The sequence below is a fragment of the Atractosteus spatula genome, chromosome 12 (assembly GCF_055471065.1).
Source record: "Atractosteus spatula isolate fAtrSpa1 chromosome 12, fAtrSpa1.hap1, whole genome shotgun sequence".
Lineage (NCBI taxonomy): Eukaryota > Metazoa > Chordata > Actinopteri > Semionotiformes > Lepisosteidae > Atractosteus > Atractosteus spatula.
The window spans coordinates 37,204,758-37,219,647 of record NC_142717.1 but is presented as its reverse complement, the minus strand read 5'-3'; the positions used below and the strand labels follow the sequence as shown (position 1 = coordinate 37,219,647).

Below are 14,890 nucleotides of genomic sequence, written 5' to 3'. Positions count from 1 at the left end.
CTGCTCTGTGATCAGCTGTAGCCTAATATGAACATTTTGAAACTTTTCAACACGCTGCGTGAAGAGGAGGAGCCTTTGTGGTTTTTAAGTGCTTGATAACGGTAAGAGCTCTAGACCTTTGTTCATTTGTACTAAGAAAATTACTGAAGTAGCAGGTAAGATGATTTAAATAAACATTAATTGATTGGGGTTTTTTTACCTAGGTTTTCAGCAATGTCTTTGTGTTTACTGTTTAATATACTATTTATTGCACGTTTCCAAATACTTGTAAGTAGTATTTAGATCTTGTGTTTGAAGTATCAACAAATAATATGCTTAAATAAGTTTTCTAAAATGTTTTCAGGATTTTTTTCTTCTTATTGTTAACGTACCCTTATAACTATCTATCTGAGTTTTAATACTCAAAATTTTATATTGAGTTACTTACTAAGCTGTTTGTATAGTTGAACAAATAATTTAAAATACTTCAAGAGCATTTTCATCTCATTCAATGTGAGCATGTCCTCGTATGAGTACAGTAGCTGACTTGGTGAAGCAACATAATTTATTAAAACCATGATAAGTAATATTAAAAACACTCTGTCCTGACAATGTCCTGACAAAGTGAGCACGATTGGCATATTTAAGTACAGCGTCTGTGATGAGTACTTAATCTTTGATGATTTATGTCAGTGTTACACCATTGTAAAATCAAAGGCAGTCATCAGAAGGACTGAAAGAAAAAAATTCAGTATCTTAGGTAGAGGAAGTTGGGAAGGCATATGCATCTTCGTATTACAGGTAGAGTGTGCTCAGTAAGCCATGAAACATCAATTTTCAGAAAAATGTATGCTAAACATAACGATTACCTCTTGTGCCTATTTATACTCATCTAAACAGCTTGCACACCACTTTGAAAATTAATAACATATGCCATTTTTCTCCTGTTGTACTTCATACATATCTGAAGAACGGAGAACATGAGCACAATACCAAATACAGTAAATGCAACAAACAATAAATATTACCATAAACGCATTGATGATATAAGTATAAGTCACCTATCTCTTCATGCTCTGGTCGTCTGCAGATTTTCAATTCAAGTAACTCATCTGACCAGTCCAATGAATCACCACATGATGTGTGGCAACTCTCTGAAAAAAACAGCTGTCTCACTGAACTCCGTAACTTCTTTTTTCTTTTCACTTAAACTGTTTTGGAGAATAGAAAGAGATGGCAGAGAGCAGTCAATAAGTCTCAGAACTCAGAACTACAGGTTATAGGGTCAGCTCCCTGCTGGAGTGCTGTTGAACCTTGAATGAGAGACTTTACCCAGGTTGTTCCAGTCCATCCAGCTGTATAAATGGGGGCAAGCATTGCTGGGGGTAGGCCCTGTGATGGATTGGTATCACAGGCTCTGAGTATGCTTACTTTCAGTGCTATAGCCTGATGAGCCACTGTCTATAATTTACTAAACATGCATTTTGCCTTTGTCGCTGCGGAACAGAATAGATCTGAACATATTCCATGTATTCTGTTTAGTCCAATAAGCCAGCCCTCCCTCCAGAGGCTTTTGCCTATCAGGTAATAGAAGTTATATTGTGCAAACGTCCGCTGTCCCTTCAGCATGTGCCTACAGCAGGAAGGATGAATCACTCTGACGTTATGTGAAGCCACACATTCTAGTGTTTCCTTTTTTAATGCTCTTACATAAGTTTACCACTAGACCTTGAAGCAAATACACAAAGGCTGGGATGAATTTGTAGGGAATTCTTTGGTAGAGCGTACAATAGGTAACTTTTAGGGATATTTTGCAACCTTATCTATGGGCAGAGTTTTTTTTTTCACGTCACAATTATAAACAATTATCATAATGAAATCGTGCAGTATTGAAGCAGAAGGAAATGTACAGCCTAGGCATAAATCTCTGTCTCTGTAGTGAGCTGGTGAACTACCACAATATGTATGTTCAATTATTAAATAGTACCATACACTCTTTTGTAATAATCCTGCTAGCAGTTATGAAGCTCTGACACTTTTTCTTTAAAGGCATACTCCTGTAATCCCTGTAATGAAAACTCAAGCTGTACCACCTGTATTTATACTTCTTTCACGAATCATTTAACATGTCACAGGCAGCAGAGCCCCCTACCAGACGTTCAGGGCTGATTGCTGTATTGCTCCCAACTCCCTCCTCCCACCATAAAATCAGTTACTGCACGTGCAGCTAGTGACATGAGCCAGGCTCAAACCCATGATCATAAAGCTCAACCTGCTGACCCACCCAGGAGGCCCTTTCCAGTGCAATCGTAAACTTTCCATGGCCTGTGAGATGCTTGTAAACAAGGAGCCAAGTCAAATATTTGAATAATGACTCAAAACAATGCTTTTAAAATGTAGCTTTTAGAAAAATGCTGTCAAACACTTGTGTCTTTTTTTTTCTCTTACTATTGAACAGGGATTGTTTGGTATGAACCTGTAATGGCGATGTGACCCTCTAGTCTTTCTGCGCACACTGGGTCATATAACCAGTCTTTTGATTCAATGGATATGTTCATTTGTCTGTGTGTAGTTTTTCTAGCCCTGGGAGATGTCTGAGGGATGTTGGATGTCGAACATTTTTTCCAATCACACAACTTGTAGCGCAGGTAAAGATTCAATAAATGTCGTAGTATGGAAACGCATAACAAACCAGAAGGTTATTGATACCCTTAGGGCTTTTCATGATCTACTGTACGATGGTCTTTTTGGAAACTGCTGATTCTCACATAGCTTGCATGAAGTTTCTATTGTATTGTACTGTGTCATGTCAATTCTTTATTTTTTGTCTTCTTTTAGAGTTTTATCCTCAAAGAAGAAAATGCCACTCAAAACTGCAATATCTCAAACCTGGGCCATCATAGTGGACTTGTACACATCCAGTAACAGGCCAGACTGGAGAAACAACCGCCTTCTTTTCATTACTTGTTTCATATTAGGCTTTACCTTTGGGTCCCTGCTCTTTGTAGGCTTATATTATTCCTTAGCATATGGAAGTCTTGTCTCTGGGACTGTTGCTGTAATGGCTGCTCTGATTGTGACAGGAGCTTTGTTTTGCTCCAAGCTGGTTCGTTGTTTCAGTGTGTTATTTTTGCTTGCTTGCGGCATGCAGGAAGGGAGGAACTTCCTCATTACAGCTGGGACTGGCCTGGTCATTTATTGGAATGTTAAAAACACTTTTCAAAACCTACAGGGCCTGGCCAGCAGTATGGTCTGCAACCTGGAAAAAAGGAGGATCTCCATTAAAGTGACTCCCATTGACAATTACATAAAACTCCTGAAATGGGTTGGTGAGCAAGTTAAAGGGTTAGGCGATTTTGTAGTTGTGAAGTTTGACTCTAAATTAGAAGTAAGCCAGAGAATTTCATCTGATGAGGAACTGGAAGAAAAGCTTAGAGAGGCAAAGCAGCGACTGAACGCCACTGCAGAAACAATGAGTGGAATCCTGAACACTGTGTCCTCCGTAAGCCAGAAAGTTCTGCCTGCCGTTGGAATCATTTTTGTCGTGTTTTGTACTGTGCTGTTCCTGAGAAAATACTTCTATAGTAAGAAATTCAAGAACATTTTTATCACAAGGACGTTTGTTTACTTTGATGAGAAGCAAAAAGCCAGTGGAAAGCCTAGTGTTCTTCCCCTCACAAAGAAGGAAAGCAAACAGTACATCACCATCCCTTCATCCCGCTTAACAGTCAAAGAATGGAAAGCCATGGGGACTTTCATAATTCCAGTTATAACCCATGTGTCAGCCTGGGCTTTATTCATAGGAGTTGATTCACTACTGTACTGGCTTATTTTGACAATTGGCAAACACCTCCAGAATATCGAGCCATTTGAGGTTCCTTTAAAAATGTCTGTAGAAGTAAGTATGTTCATTGTTGAGTTTTTGCCCTGTCCACTGTCACACCTTAGGCTTTAACTTATACTGGAAGGCGTATTCAAATACCAGATTAACATACTGTATAATCACGGCTTAATATACTGTATGAATATAGAAAGGTTTGCTTAATTAACCTAGATAAAAATTTACAGACTTGTCCCAGGTTTGATGTAAGAACCTTGTAAAATACATTTAGGTAATGTGATTCCCCTCACAAGTTTATTTTAGATGGACATGCATTCGTGCTTTTTGTTCCTATCATAAGAACTACATGCTGTCCAAAACAGTATGAAATATGTGGTCATTGTTTACTTTTTATGATACCACCTCAGGGAAAGTTGTGATGCGAAGAAAGGTTTCAAACACATACAGTATATCCTGGGTCAAAAATCTGTTGATTTTGTGTCTAACAGAAGGAAATATATGCCAAGAGTTACTAAATACTGACTTTTAATTACAAATTTTAAATGAGTGATCTTGGGGTGTTATTTTATTTTGACTGGGTAGTGAATAAATCTGATTAAAAGTCCAGGTTTTTTTTTAGAATTGTTTTATATTAATTATATCTGAGACTCAGGATGAGCTAGTTAGTAGACGGAACCACTTACATTTGGCTTAGCTTAATTGAAAATCAGTGAATAAAAATTAACAAAATTAAAAATTAACATTTAACCATGGGCATAACACTACATGTTTGTGAAATATAAATACATTTTCATAGTAAATACAAAACAATCTATTGTATTTCTTAGAGTTAAATTAAAATTATTCAAACCTTTTATTCGTTAAAATATCTGAATATTATTTCTAATACCTTGTAATTTTTAATGTATTTAACAACTTCATGTGCAGTATAATACTTATTTTGTGTACTTATTTTACACAGAAAGAAAGCACAATTATTGTTATCAAGACTGGTTCTACCAGTGAAGAGAATGATTTCTCCTACTCCGTTCCTTTGTTTGAAAAAGACTGCATTCCTAAACCCGAGCTCTTGCTCTACAATTCAGTGGTTCCTCTCCTGGTAATCATCACCATTCTGATCTTGCTTGGCTTGTTGTCAGCCAAGCTAATTCAACTGAAAGTCCTGGCGTCTTCACTGTTCTATCCTGACAATGCTGATGAGAGAGTTCAGTATTTACATGACAAAATTCTCAGAAAGAGATCAAAGAAGAGATTATGTGCAGTGAAAAGCACAGTGGTTGCACTTGTTAAAAAGGTATGTTGACATTTCTGCTTTCTTATTTAATTTGTTCCGATTCTTCAGATGGTGTGTCTATGTACATATATATACAGTATATGGTCTCATTATATAATAAAACACTGAGATAAAGGCTAAAAATGGCTTGAAGCAGAAAATGAAGGACACCATCTATGTTAATATATTTAAATAAAATGCTAAATAAAGGGACACTTGTATAATCCTCATTTATCAAAACTAGGAAATATTTTTAAAAAGTAGTACTGTACCTCATGCTCATTGATGGGTGAAGATGCAGTTCTGTTATTATAGTAAGGAAGAAAGCCAAAGATGGGAGAATACTGATAGATTTTACTTACAGGAACTTTAAAAAAAAATAGCATGGTACAAAACACAAAATACAAAATAATATCAAGATATAAAGATAATATATAAAGAGAAAAGTATGTTATTTGTCTCACAATCACCTCACACATTATTCACCTCCTTCTTGGCCCCAGGTCTGACTGGTATCCTATTCCTGGTTCAGTCAGCGGGTGTCCCACATCTTTTAATGTCTTCCATCTATATTTCCATACTGTGCCTGTACATTCCTTCTGTCGCTGCTTCAGAACAGGTCGTTTTTGAGGTTCACATGATTATTTTTCTTGGGTCTGAGCCTCCTTGTCCTATGGCCAGGAGGGTAAACCCCCTTAACAACAGTGGGTTATACCAAAAAATATTTTACTTAAATACTCATTCACAAAGCATCTTTCTTGGATGTCATTATTCCCCCTGAAAACATATTAGTGAGTTCCACAAATCATGGTGCTGTGGTTAGGGGTTAGAACTGGTTAAAGACCAGGAAACAGCGCAAAAGGGCATGGCTTCTAACTGTGAAATTGTGAGCAGTTTTGATACGGCGTTCTGTTTTGAGGCCCATTGCTGGTCAATGAATGAATAAACCATTGTTTATTCGAAAATAATTTTAGGTGCAAAGTCATCCACACAGATAGTAGGAAGATGCTCTTTACATATCACACGGGAGACTCCAAGCTGTGGGTAGCTACAGTACATGTGAAAGGGATCTGGAGTTTATATAGATTCCTTTATGTCATCAGCAAAACAATGTGGGAAAGCAATAAAGATGCTGGTTATATAGCAAAATGCAAGGGAATTGAATTCAAAGTTTTGCCCAAGCTTTACAACACTCTACTAGGAACTCCTTTGAAGAGTATTGTCCACTTTTTGGTCATCATACTACAAAAAGAAATATAGTTTAGTGGGTATTTGGAACATGTATCTTAGTCAGCTGAATGAAACTTTACATTTACAATTAATCCTGTAGTTTCCAAATCTTCTTGTGTTTTATTGTCATTAAATATTATATTTCAAACAATACAAGTGAATGATTTTTACATATCAAAAAAAGCTTACACGTTTTTTGCTTACTTTAGATTTTTATAAGTTTTAAATGAACTCCTAGTGCTTAACAAATAGACTTCATAACAGTTTGTGCATCTTTTTCTTTTGTGTTCACAGAAAAGTTTCTGGTTCCCAATATTCTACCAGAACCAGGAGGATTACACCATTATCTTAACCTGAATGTTTTAAAAAAAAGAAAATGACTGGAGAGCACTGAAGGAAAATCAACCACAATATTCCTTCCATTGTAAGAAATATTACAGTACAATTCTATATTCTCTCTTCCTTATGAATGACATTTTCAAATATGGGCACACATATTTATGTGCTCTAAAACAAGTGAAATGTACTGTATGTACATATGCATTTTACAATTATTTTTATCATATACAGGTATTTATTATCAGAACAAATAAGTAGGTTTAACATAGTCGAGCAGAATTGTGAGGTGTACTCTTACTCTCCATCTTTTGATCTTGTAAATCAAAGCATTGACTTATCTGGTGACAAAATAAGTGTACATAAAACCCATTTCCTTCCACATTGTCATTTTGTACATGCGTGAGTCACACTTTGCGTTTCAATACACAATCTTGAAGATGTAACACTGCTTGCAGTGAAGCATACATTTCGAAAGGTAAAGCAAAATACTCCATAGGCCAGTCATCTTTGAAGGTTTGTACTTTTTTACCAAACAGGCTTTTATGAAGTTTGTTTTTTTTTTAATAACAATGACAGCTATACATTATATATTTTTTAAAAAGTATGCAGAATTTTATTTTAAATCAGTTTCTGATTTGTTGTTCAATGTAGCAAAGCTGTTTAAGAATAAAGGGCCTGCAAAATTGTGACCTTGCCTTTTGTCCTGTTGTGTAAGTGCCACTGCAGTTCAACAAAAAAAAATCTTCGAGAGGTTATTTGATATTTTATTATTTCTCATCATATGAGACCTTCACCACCGAAAGGTCTATGAACCTCTCGTTTATGCAAAAAGAAATGTATACATATTGTCTCCTGCAGCAAGTCACTTTGTGCATTTCTTTAGCACCACACCAACCACCCCATCTTTACCCTTGCAGCAGCTCCCTAGCTCATTCCTCGTGAAAAGGTGGAGAATTCGGTCAGTCTCATCTTCATGGTTAGGCTGCTATTCCCTCAGTGGGTGAGGTACACTGAGCACTAACATCTAACCAATGTTGTCTCTATATGGCTCATATCAGGACCAAGCTACTGAATTAAAAACTCTAGCAGTTATGTGTGACTTCAAAGCTTTTAATTAATCAAAATAAAGTCTGCATAAATTTAACATTTGTCTATTAGTATTAACATGAGCATCAAGTACAAAACACTAGCTGACATAAAAACTGACAACCCACAATTCCATAGACATTTAAGCTTGTTACTTTCTGGAGAAAGTTTTTTACTTCCAAAGTTTTGCATACTTTTTAGTATCAACTAAACGAAACAAATGTCACAGTCTTCCACCTTTAGAAAACATCCATTCTCCACCTTAGCTCCTTATTAGTGACAAGCTACCCAAAACAGACCTATTTTACTACCCAATTATCTGCTGTTACCTACTACCTATTAGACACCATCTGTAACCCCTCGTCTGCCAATAACATACATTGCACTGAACTTCATAAATACAGATCAGAAATTCACTCTTGATCCCAAAGACGTTAAGTGGGTTGATTATGTGGATTCCTAAATTAAGTTGTAGTAATACATTGGACAATTTTAATATAGATGCACTTGAATTAAATACTAAATTTACCTTAAATGTCTGTGACAGACTCCCACTCTTACATAAGGTGACTCCTGGGATCAGAACGTATTAAAAAACTCACAATGGCAATATTGGACTAATTACCACCCGGTCTGTCTAGAGGCCTTTGACAGCCTCATGGGGCAGGCCAGCCGCCTGTCAGAGTTTTGCCTTTTTATTGCCTCTTCACATTGTATAGAGGAGAGGAATATGTCAAAGCCCTAAATATTTTATTAAAGGTATAACCATCACAATGTCTCCCATCTTGAATGTAAAGTGTGTCTTTTCTACATAAATCTCCTGTATTCCTTGTGCCTGTCTTAATTAAATTGTTCAGGTGTCTGCCCAATCCTGAATTTTTAAGTTTTTCCGATTGCATCATCATTCACTACAAATTCCTCCCACTTTGGTATCATCCAAAACTGAACACCTTAAGTGACATTCAGCAGGACACCATTTCATTCTCTTATAAAACTATTCGTTTTAAGAACAATAAAATGCAAGAGGGGTTACACATGAAAGGAGACCATTTAATGTTTCTGGGTGGTAGTAATCGATTGATCAGACGATCTCCTCTTGCCACTTCCTGAAAGAATCCAGGATATTGGCCTCACGGCACAGGACTCCGTCTGAGGCCATTTTGCAAAGAAAGTGTATCAGGAATGGTAGAGGCACGGCTAAAAAGGGAAGCAGCAGAGTCCAATAATACTAGGCAAAATAAAAAAAAAATCTAAATCCTATAAACGAGCGATAAGTCCAAAAACCGGTAGAGGGCAGCAGAACGAGGCAAGCAAATCCGAAGACGTAAAGCCGAGATCGAGAAACCAAGAAAACAAGCGAAGGTCAGTAATAATCCCAAAAACGTAAAGGAGCTGGAAAAGTACGCGCATTACGGGAGCTCATGGAGACTAACCACGATAAAGAGCGAGGAACAGGGGCGGAAGAGGGGAACTAAAACGGTGAAGGCAGGGAAAAGTGATAGGCTAATCACTTGTGGCCTGAGCGTTTGTGAAAGCGGGTGCGCGTGGAAACTGTAGGAACGAGTGGAATGCGAGCGTGTGGGAATACGGGTGCGCGTGGAATGCGTCACAAAGCGCCTCTTTCAGTTTTTCAGCCTTTAGTCTCCAGTTGTGGTCCCTGGTTTGTGTTTTATTGGAAATTATGAAGACGTATAGGGTTAAGTTTGTCTATACCTTTGAGGATTCGAGCTTCGTCTGCATAGACATGTTAATTCATAGCATGTCATTTTAACATTTGACTAAAGGAGAAAATAACGTAGATCCCAGCATTGAGCCCTGTTGAACGGCACCAACGTCACAATTAATTATACATTGCTCAATTGCAGGGTATATTGAAGGGCTATACCAGACATGCCAAATAAATTCTCTGATTAATCAGAATGTCATGATTTACTGAGTCCAATGCAGTGCTGAAATTTTAAGAGAATGAAAAGATTGAACTCACATAAACTGCCATAGGATCAGCAGCTTTACCAAGAGCTGTTTCAATGTTTTGTCATTGTCTAAAGCCAGTTTGAAAGAGTTTGAAAGTTGTTTTGTTTTTTTACACTGAGAACAGTATTTTGTTGCTCTGCACCAGCAGGTTCAAATGTCTTTGCATGAGACGGGACGTAAGATGTGGGTTTAAAAGTACAGAGATTATCCAAAGCTATGACAACAGCAGTTTTAAAAGCAGTCAGCACTACACCAGAGCTCAGGGAGCCGTTTATTATAAGTAGGTATCTGAGTCATCATGCGTAGCCTGCAAAGGAAGAAGGCTCCACAGCTGAAACGTTGTTTCTTTTCTTCCGTTTTCTGCATGATATAAACCTTTACTTGTTCATTTGCTATTATGTTAAGCACCAAAGGGCAAAGTTAAGAGCAACACAAGGAAAATAAAACAAAGGGAATAGGATCCAACAAACAGGAAGAAATGTTCTGATGATTTTTGGCTATAGCTCCTCAAATGCAGAAGTACACAACCAGAAATTTAGCTTTGGCTTTAATATTAAGTTCAAAGGAAGTGAAAAGGCATCACAAAACAAAACATTTTTTTTAAAAGAAAGATCCTTTTCTGATCAACTTTAATCAGAAATGCGAAATTCCAGATGGTGGCTGAGAGCCTAATAAATGGGACAAAAGAAAAAAAAATATGTTACGATGTCTATTCATAAACATAATGTTCACAATTCTGAACGAAACACAATAAACACAGTGTCTGGGTGGTTTCATGTTTTATGTTTATATGAAAAATGACGTCATACTTTAAAAGCATAAGTATTTAATATTGTGTTGGAACAGCTGGATCACTAAAGCAGTGACCTGCAGCAATGAACAGATTTAAGGTTTGGGTTGTGTTTGCTTGTGTAAAGGATTGCTCATTACTGTTGTTAATTCATTCTCACGTTTTAAAAAAGTATGCCCCTCCGACTCCACTATGACAAAAAGACTGTCTTTTTTTCTTTTTTTAAGTGATATACAAATAGTTTTATTTTTTAGCAGAACTGGGAGTTTTATTAAGCTTATCTTTGACAACCATATTGAGTTTCTTTATGCTCTAATGATTTATATTTTTATATAACTGAAAAAACTATTTTACTGTTTAACAGAGAAGCCTTTTGATTGTATATTTGTCTATGTCTAGAATTAAGAGGCAGAGATGAATGTTTTGTACAATACCTATTTGTAACTGTAAATTTGGAATCCTCCAGTTTATAAGAAGTGTGTACATGTTGTTTATGTGTTTTAAGATCTTTCCTCATACTGTAGCTTAGCATTTACAATTTCCTTAATTTGTCTAAAGTATGTTGCTCAACTTCTTGGTTTTTTTTCACAATTACAGAAGGTAATGTTCTGATAGCAGGGGATTGCTCACCATGTTTTCTAGTTAATTCACTCTTGAGTAAATGTGAAATTTATAAAATTTTACAGACTTTCTAATAATAATAATAATAATAGGCAGTATGGTACAGTGATTAGCATTGCTGCCCTAGGTCCAATGTTAGACCGGGAGTGCTACCTACATAGTTTCTATGTTCTTTCTGTGTTCGCATGGGTTTCCTCTGTGTTTCCTCCCACATTTCAAAAACATATTGGTAGGTTAATTGGCTTCTCAGAAAATTGCTCCTGGTGTGCGTGTACGTGTGTCTGAGTGTATGAGTTTGAGTTTGCCCTGCTATGGACGAGGGGGGGTACAAAGTGGTTCCACCAAGCCTCCAATCACACCAGAGCCCGGTGCTTTGAGGGGCCCCACTGGAAGGCACTGAATACAGTATATGTGCATAAGCCCCACTGATATACAGGTCTGAAAGTACTTACAGTATACATTCCATCAAATCAGAGAACAACATGTTTGAGGTGTGGTGGGCCAGGTAGCTATGGGACTTGTGAAGGGGGTGGGACCTAACTTTTTTTTTTTCTCAAAACCCTTGCGGGCCAAGGCTACATTACACTGTTTTCGCATTTTCTCTTAGCCTCTTAAACTGGAGAAATTGAATGTGAAGTCCGGCTTGCAAAAGTGAAAAGGAAAAAAAACGGAAATGGGAAAATACAGCAAAAGAGGCCACACACTCAAAAAAGATGTTGCATCGCGGCCCACAATGGTGCCTGCAAATCATTTTAGCGATAATGATGATTGAGCGCGAAAGCTACCCCACAGCCAGAGCAGCCAAAGGCTACTGCACCCCAAGCTGAAGCTATTTCTAACATTAGTTCGCAACCAGAGGAGTTAACGGAGGAGACTCCTGAGCCTGATGAAAAAGATCCATGGAACAGCAATCCATTGGAATCCCTTGTTTACCAGCAGGTATTGTAAATTATTTGATTGTGGCCAATTTCAATGTCAAGGAACTTAAGAGCTCAAATTGTGCAACAGAAAGCTAAGCAGCTCAAAGAGACCAATTATGAATTACCCCCAGATGGACGGTTTTACTCGTGCAAATTATGAATTTGGCATACATCCAGAGCATGACTTGTTCACTCCACCTTAAGCAGCGCACTGTTGTGTTTCTGCTGCAATCTTTTTGGAACTGAAAAAGATGTCTTTACACAGGGTTTTTTTAAAACTGGCAAAGGTTGTCCACAAGATTGCATGAACACAAATGGAAGTCTGCTCACTCGAAAAATTGTATTAAGTGGAAAACACTTGGAAAACTGTTTTACAGTATACTGTGGTGGAGAGTTACATGAAAGTGCTTTATCGAATACAGCAATAGGACTGCAAGGGCTACAGACAATTCCTGTAAACGTTTCGAGTCCTGAGAGATTGTTCAACTCTCTCTCATTAAAAATAATCTTTGATCAACCATGTCCCAGGAGAGACTCTCTGTTTTAGCGATGATTTCAACTGAGAACAAATGAGCCAGACAGGAGGATTATCAGATCATTTGTCAGTTTGCTGCTGCTTAAGGTCACAGTGCTGGGCTCTGAGATGGTGAGTCTACTTTTATTTCACTTGGTATATAGGCCTGTAATCAAATTCCTGGCATAATTAGAATGAACTAAATATTCACTAAACAGTGTGACAGTGTGCATTATGGTTTTAAAGGCATTCCAGAATGCAGGCTCATTTTGGAGCTCAGTGTACTCTAGGAGCGTCATGATATCATATTCCACATGTATTTAGATTGAAATAATTGTGACACCCTACCCGGCTTTGGGACATTAAATATTTTAATGAAAAAAAAAACCCACACACAGAATTATGTTTCTGCCTTTTTTCAATTAAAGCCAAGTTTGCAATGAAAACCAGAAACACAGACTTACAGTACACAAGGATCAAATAGCAATCACTTTAAAAATAACTAAATGTGGAATCATACATCCTTACTTTATAATCAAGTTTGAAATTATGGTTGTATCCAATATATAGTTTATATTAAATATTAAAAATGTTAATCAGTGCTCAGTTTTGATTTTCCTTTATGGCCTACAATGAGCTTCCATATGATCCATCTGCTGTTGTTATTCTGCTGAACCCTCACCAGTCCTGTGCATCAAACCCAATGACCAAATTATAAGGAAATCATAAAAATTAGCGTTCTTGATCATTCCTCCATCCATAATACTTCAACCAAAGTCTCATTTATGAGTTGAAGAAATTAGATAACACAAAAAAACATGCACCTGAAGAAGATATTCTGCATAGATGACTGGCCAGATTACAGACTAAATCTAGAAACTGCTTAATGGTCTGTTATAACAAATTATCGCAAAAGACATTAACTCGCTCTGTAATTACTTCAGCCATAAAATACACATCTGATCGTTTATATAGATAATTCAGTGAAACTAATGCAAAAAATGTAGAAAACGGTGAAATTGGTAGCACTTCACTTTTAGCACTCAGAAAAAATGTCTTGTCAAAATTGTTAGAACAATTAATGTATTATGATACTTCACTTCCACATGAATAAGCTTCAGTAATTAGCTTTTTTGTTCCTTGTGTCTTGAGAAATCATTGTTGAGAGAATTGCTTTAAAAGACTTGGAGAGTAACTTGCAGCAATGCATATAAAAGCAAATAATGATGGGAATGCATCACCTATTGTCGAATTTGTTTTACCATCAAGTTCTCTCTCAATTGTGGAAATCTACAGTATAATCAAGAATTACTATGATGTTAAGAATGTGACGGTCTGTACCATACGCGTTTAGCATTCTTCACATCACTTCTATAAATAAGATCCGCGTTACATATCTAAAATCTTGTGTGTCCTGGAATTTCATGTTAGCCTTGTTTAAAGAAGTGAGCTTAAAGAAAATATACTGTACTGTATATGCTGTATACAGTATAAGAAACACATCGTGCAGTGAGAAGTTGGGGCTGTGGGTTTGGTCACTTATTATTTCCGGTCTTCTTTTCTGATGTGCAAGCTCTTATCTAGGGTTAACATGACTCTTGAAACAACCTGTCTTCCAGAACAATGCACAAGAAGTGTTTTATTCAAGCAGATCACAAAAACATGTTCATATGCTTACTAAAAAATATTTACAAAATGCGTATTATTACTGTTTTTATTTTTTCAGGTTTTGAAATTCTTACATTTAACACTCCCTTATTATAAGGGTAGTGAAATAAGAATATAGAATTATTTAGATGAAAGATTCTGAAAGAATCGATGAGAGCTTCATAGACCAAATATACAAATGAAGTTCCGGGTCAAGAAGTTTTTTTTTTTATCTTGCCAGAAGTACTGAATATTGTGAAAATACATTTTCACAATACTGAAGGAAAAGCTTTTTAAAACTTTATTCTTACATGAGCTTACACTTCTCTACAACCCGCCGTATTCATGATGCAACTGCAAAACTGGAAGAAAGTAGTTACAGAAATCCGACTCTTTTGGCTAAAACTTTAATTTGGTGTGACTGTATGTGTGTGCTAGCAATGTAATGAGTTAAAGTGGAGATTTTTTTTTAATTCCTGCACCTGACAGTGAGTGTTCAGTAGAGTTTAATAAATCGCATGCGTCATGTACAGTACAGCTACTATGTAAGTAGATGAGTGGGCTAGCTATGACTCAGATTCTGCTCTTGACCCATAAAATCCCGATTAACTTGAATTCAATCTGAAATGGCCTGTGGACCAAAACCTCAAAAAACACTTTTAGAGAAAAACAAAAA

At 36.7% G+C, this 14,890-nt stretch overlaps 1 protein-coding gene across 1 annotated transcript; it reads left to right on the top strand.

Moving 5' to 3' along the window:
- The first annotated feature begins 2,839 nt into the window (after positions 1 to 2,839).
- On the top strand, positions 2,840 to 6,844 carry dcstamp (dendrocyte expressed seven transmembrane protein). Its single transcript, XM_088929769.1, has 3 exons — positions 2,840 to 3,877; positions 4,782 to 5,114; positions 6,618 to 6,844. Exons 1-3 carry the CDS (start codon positions 2,840 to 2,842, stop codon positions 6,678 to 6,680), a joined length of 1,434 nt encoding a protein of 477 aa, XP_088785895.1. The 3' UTR covers positions 6,681 to 6,844.
- The last annotated feature ends 8,046 nt before the right edge of the window (positions 6,845 to 14,890 follow it).

Bases quoted from the DNA above. Each gene is read 5' to 3' on its own strand.
- dcstamp (XM_088929769.1), top strand. From the start codon at position 2,840: ATGCCACTCAAAACTGCAATATCTCAAACCTGGGCCATCATAGTGGAC. The intron at 3,878-4,781 runs GTAAGTATGTTC...TATTTTACACAG, and splicing joins CTTTAAAAATGTCTGTAGAA to AAAGAAAGCACAATTATTGT. The intron at 5,115-6,617 runs GTATGTTGACAT...TTGTGTTCACAG, and splicing joins TGGTTGCACTTGTTAAAAAG to AAAAGTTTCTGGTTCCCAAT.